General features: G+C 34.8%; 1 protein-coding gene across 1 annotated transcript; it reads left to right on the top strand.

Moving 5' to 3' along the window:
• Window positions 1–1,535: 1,535 nt before the first annotated feature.
• LOC127132559 (peptide chain release factor 1, mitochondrial) lies at window positions 1,536–5,164 on the top strand. The gene is made up of 11 exons (XM_051061514.1): window positions 1,536–1,826; window positions 1,904–2,004; window positions 2,165–2,263; window positions 3,007–3,190; window positions 3,361–3,409; window positions 3,494–3,572; window positions 3,763–3,837; window positions 3,916–3,993; window positions 4,239–4,397; window positions 4,545–4,640; window positions 4,726–5,164. Exons 1-11 carry the CDS (start codon window positions 1,712–1,714, stop codon window positions 4,918–4,920), a joined length of 1,230 nt encoding a protein of 409 aa, XP_050917471.1. The 5' UTR covers window positions 1,536–1,711; the 3' UTR covers window positions 4,921–5,164.
• Window positions 5,165–5,507: the final 343 nt, after the last annotated feature.

The raw sequence follows: 5,507 nt of genomic DNA, 5'->3' as shown, positions 1-5,507 counted from the left end.
TCGGAGATGCATCTCTGGATCTGCCCATTTTATTTTAAAAAATAAGGGTCTATCCGGAGATGCATCTTCGCATGATCCCCAATGTTTTTTTTTATAATTAACAATTGTGTCCGAAGATGTATCTCTGGAACCATCCAAAAATTATGCAGAACAAAGCCATGGTATTATGTAGAGCAAAATTACAAAACACAAAATATTCAAAAAAAAATACCACCCAACCTTATAGCATTCTGTAATACGGTACATACGAAAAATGTGTTACATTGTTATATTACAACCAAATTGCACTAAAATATAAGTCATTGCCTAAATTTGTTGGTGGTCTATTCCTTGATCTTTCCTTATTTGCTTCTTTTTCAATGTCGCTCAAGTTGGTGAACTCTTTCATCCTTTCTTAATATGATCCGACCAAGTTTTTGTATCTTGTGTGAAATGTGTCGTCCACTCTAGTGATGTCTTTGGTATAAGACTAATCATGACAATATGGCGGATCAGGGACGATTTTTACATCCCCCAAACCCAAACCCGACTCCCAAAATAATCCCCGTTTCCCTCTCCAATCCCTATCGGGAATAAAGAATTAAAGCCCAAACTCGTCCCAAACGGATTAGGGTTGGGTACGGGTATCCCTGCCCCGCCACTATCTGTTTAATAAAATTAATTTTTTTAATAAAAATATTTATTTTTCCAAAATCAAATTATATTATAAATAATAAAATAAAAAATATCAAAAAGTTTCATGCATACATTTCAAATATTTTAAATAATATATACAAATCAAAATATCAAAATATTAACCACATATTTAATATTCTAAATTATAAAAACTAAAATAATAAAATACATAATAAAGTAAACGAAACGGGTTCGGGGATGAGTTCGGGTGGGTATTAGTATCCTCATTACTCGACTCGTCCCCATATTTTATAATCGGAGAAAACTCAAACTCAAACTCAAACTCAAACCCAGTCAAAGCGAGTTTGCTTGTCAAATTCGGGGCGGATTCGGGTGGGTACCTGCGTCTATGAGTTATGTTTCCATGCCTATATAGGACATCCTTGTTTCAAATAAACATGAACAAAATATTGTGTTTTTGATAGCCAACCGATGCACATGATTACGTTCAAATTGATTTTGGGGTGGCTTATTCCAGAAATATCACTGAATTGTTTTTAAAATTTGTTGTATTAATAACAAACCCCATAAATGATTGCAGGGGTATTTAGATATGCATCTTCGAATATACCCAAACAAAATACAGAGATACAACGTGATTTTAAATGCGTCCGAAAATGCATCTCTTAATGCATGAAGAACATTTTTAAAAATTTTAAAAATGTGAGAGACACTCTTAAGGATGGAAAGAGCATTGCTCAAAAGACAAATAGAACACACTAACCTAATGAATGTGGATCCTCGGACTTTATTTAGGAAACTACACCCTCTCTAATAACACAATCTCTCTCATCAGATTTTTCTTCCATTTTTCACCTCTTTTTCACTTCTCTCTCAAGAGATAAGACTAAAGTTAAGGAAAGTAGAGGATAGAAAGTTAGAGAATCTACTTCCCGGCCCAATGGGCTTAAGTGATGCTATCAGCCTTTTATGGGTTTTCACTCTCTCAATTCTGCCGAAACACGAAAAGCAGAGAAGAAAAGCTTAGCGATTCTTTCAATTCACTTCACTCCGATAGTTAGTAAAAGCGTTACCAATGAGATTTCATGCTAGATTTTTCAATTTCCGTCATCTTCTTCAGTTCCGGAACCAATTCCAATCAAAATCCGAACTCACACTTCCAAATTTCCGGCTTCGTCCTTACTCTTCCGGTAACTTTTCACCCCTTCGATCGTATATTGCATTTGATTTTTTTCCCGGTTTTTGAATACACTAATTTTGATATCAGAAGTGCAACCTGAAATTTCGCTGGATCTGTTAAACATAATGGAACAAAGATTCTCAGCTATTAAGTATAGGGCTAATTGCCTTGATAATCTCATAAATCAGGTAATGCAATTTTGATGTTTTTACTTTTCAAAAACTGAATTGTTTCTCATGTGAGTTTTGGTGGTAGTTCTTGAATTGTATGTTTAATTTTATGATTATGTAATTAATTTGATTTGAGATGATTATCTCATGTATAATTGATGTTGTTGATTGAAGACAGCCAGAAGTGTCACCATCAGAGTATGCAAGAGCTAACAAGGAGCTTCGAAAGCTCAGTGGTTCTGTGGAACTTATTAATCAATTGAAGGCTAAACAGAAGGTAATTTTATGGTTGTGTGATTCGGTTGATGCAACTTGTTTTTGCTTAGGGACAACACCGACTTGCCTGAATTGCATGTAGTATAACTGAGTAAGCGTATCGGGAGAAGACAATAAAGTAATGTCTTTGTCTTTGTCTTCAGTTTAGATTGGAGTTTAACTAAATTTACCTGTCATAAAATAAGTGTAGCAGAGATGGGGATGCTGCTTTGGATGTGTGGTAAGACCAGATATGATAAGATTAAAAATGAAAATATTAGAGAGTGTTGGGGTAGCACCTATTAAGAGAAAAGATGGTGGAAAATAAACTTAGGAGGGTTGACCATGTAGAGAGAAGACCTATAGATTATGTGGTAAGGAGAGTAGATCATAAGGAGAGGAGTCAAACAGGTAAAAGTAGATAAAGACCTAGAAAAACTATAAGAGAAATTATTAAAAAGGATCTCGAGATTAATGGTTTTGATAGAAGTATGGTCCTAGATAAAACATTATGGCGGAAGTTGATTCATGTAACTGACCCCACTTAGTGGAATAAGGCTTGGTTGTTATTGATGTATAAAGAGGAGAGATATATTTTACTTCATTCTTGTGTTCTCTTACAGCATTTTTTTTTTCCATCTGACTTTTAGGTGGCTTACTTCTATTTACATTTCTTATGTGATTTATTTACTATACATTTTAGAAGTTGAAGTTAGGCTATTGGTTTTCTTAAAATCATATGATACTCATTTTGACTGTCGGTAGGAAATTGATGGATTGAAGTCACTAATGACTGAATGTTCTGAAGACAAAGACATGCTTAATATGGCAACAGAGGAAATGGGCCAAGCCATAGAGGAAGAAAGAAAACTGCAGAATATGCTGCTGAAGTCATTACTTCCTAAAGATGATGCTGATGAAAGAGATTGCATTTTGGAGGTACGAGCAGGTAAATTATCACTGTTGAAAATGGAGATCTATTGTTTGTGTTCATCAAAAGCATCTTTCAACAAATGTCTTTTAACTTGTCTTAGGTCCTGTACACCTGTTGACCGTTTTGCTTCTGCTCCCTATACTTTCAGTTATTCCCATGTTCATTTGTTTATACTCTTTTTACAGGGAGTGGTGGGGAGGAGGCTTCCTTGTTTGCCATGAACATCCTTAAGATGTAAGGTTTACATTTATTACTGGGATCACATTCAGCAACTGTTGTCATAGTTTTCTAAAAGCGATCTTGTCTTGGATAATGTAGGTACGAGAAGTATGCTCACAATAAAGGCTGGAAGTTTGAAGTGGTAGATATAGCTCAATCTGATATGAAGGGATTCAAGGTACGAGTTTCATGCATTAGTGTGTATTAAATATGACCTGTTTTTCAGTACCATAACTGTTCTTGTTAAGTGCTTTGAATTGTTCATTTCAGCATCTACCGTGTATTGGAATTTGGAATCTTCCCATTATATTGTGTACCGCCATTTTTTGGTCTATCGATTGATGTATGTTTGGTTTTCACTCTCTCAGGAGGCCAGTGCAGCAATTGTAGGAGTTGGCGTTTTTGGGAAACTAAAATTTGAGAGTGGAATTCATAGAGTACAGGTTTTTGTTGCTGCCTCTCACATTAAATCTATGTATACATTTCTTTCAACAATTAGTACGTAACATTTTTTTTAACAGCGTGTTCCTGTCACTGAAAAATTGGGACGTGTTCATACCAGTGCTGTTTCTGTTGCAATTCTCCCTCAGGCTGATGAGGTAATTAATAAATGCCCTTATGAAACAATGCCCTGTGATACGAAACTTAGATGCTTGTTTTTTTTTAACTTTGAGATCTTCTAAAATAAGGAAAAATAAAAATCACCCAATACAAATGCAATTTCTATCTCTGTTTTTTCTTCCTTTGTTTAATATCTTATTGATTAGTTTTTACCTATCACGTATACATCGATTTTATGAAGTTCTTGCTAGAATCTTATATTATGTGCATGCCCCTTTTGTAGGTCGATGTTCAGCTAAAAAATGAAGACTTAAAAATTGATACCTATAGATCTGGTGGTTCGGGTGGTCAGCATGCAAATACAACTAACAGTGCTGTTAGAATAACTCACCTTCCATCTGGGATTGTGGTTGCTATACAAGATGAGCGTTCTCAGCATATGGTAAATGATTCCAAAATGTTTGGCATGATTCACTTGTTTTTTTACTGCTAATGTTAATGTGGTTATTCTGTTTTACAATTTGTCATATTTTTTTGTTGTTGTTTTTCTTCTCCTTAAATGCTAACCAGCCTTCACATTTCTGCTCAGAATAAGGCCAAAGCTCTCAAGGTACTGTGTGCAAAGCTATATGAAATGGAAAGGATCAGACTTCATAGTAGTCGATCAAAGCTCCGATCAGAGCAGGTAGGAAAGATCTCTTAATAAATTTTGTTCAGTATGTTATAACTTTTTTCCTGGATTGTCTCACCTTAAGTTTCAAACTGTACAGATTGGTAGTGGGGACAGATCTGAACGCATCCGAACATACAATTTTCCTCAAGGCCGTGTAACTGATCATAGAGTTGGCATCACTTATCACAACATAGAAGATGTGATGCTAGGAGAGAGTCTTGATGTCTTTATTGATGCTCTCCTTCTGAAAGAAGAAATGGATGCAATTGCAACTTTTAGTTCTTCTACTTAGTGGGTGAAAATTTTGCTTAATATTAATTCAATGTCTTATTTATGTAATTCACTTGCAGAAATCAACAAGTTTCATATTTTGTTGGAGAGCTAGGCAGGGGAAGAGCATAGCATTAGCACATAGTGATTTGTGTATGACTGACTAAATGAGAATAACATGCATTTGGTTTCTCTAAAATTAAGCTTCCCTTTAGTGAGAAAAATGTCAAAAACTTTAATTGCTCATAAGAAAAATTTATGATTTATACTATGCGTTATACATAGCAAATGTTTTTTTTTCTTTCCAAACTCAGTTCTTGTTTCGAAATGAAAATGACCCTTAAAATCAACCTATTGTGAATGAATTCCTAGGAAATCATCAGTTTCATCAACCTATCATGAAGGGTTGAAAAGAGTGAAGCTACACATGTCATAGAATCTAGAAAACTAGTACATTCAAAAGTATTGTGACCCTAAACAGATTAATTTACTCTTCCTTTCCTTCTCTATATTCTGTTTATAGCTCTACATTCATGCTCTACCTCTTTCCACTTTCCAGCCCTTTAACTATATCAGCTCCACCACTTTAATTAACTTACCTCCTCAAAG

Source organism: Lathyrus oleraceus, chromosome 3 (assembly GCF_024323335.1).
Source record: "Lathyrus oleraceus cultivar Zhongwan6 chromosome 3, CAAS_Psat_ZW6_1.0, whole genome shotgun sequence".
In the NCBI taxonomy this organism is placed as follows: Eukaryota; Viridiplantae; Streptophyta; class Magnoliopsida; order Fabales; family Fabaceae; genus Lathyrus; species Lathyrus oleraceus.
This window is presented reverse-complemented; position numbering and strand designations above follow the sequence as displayed.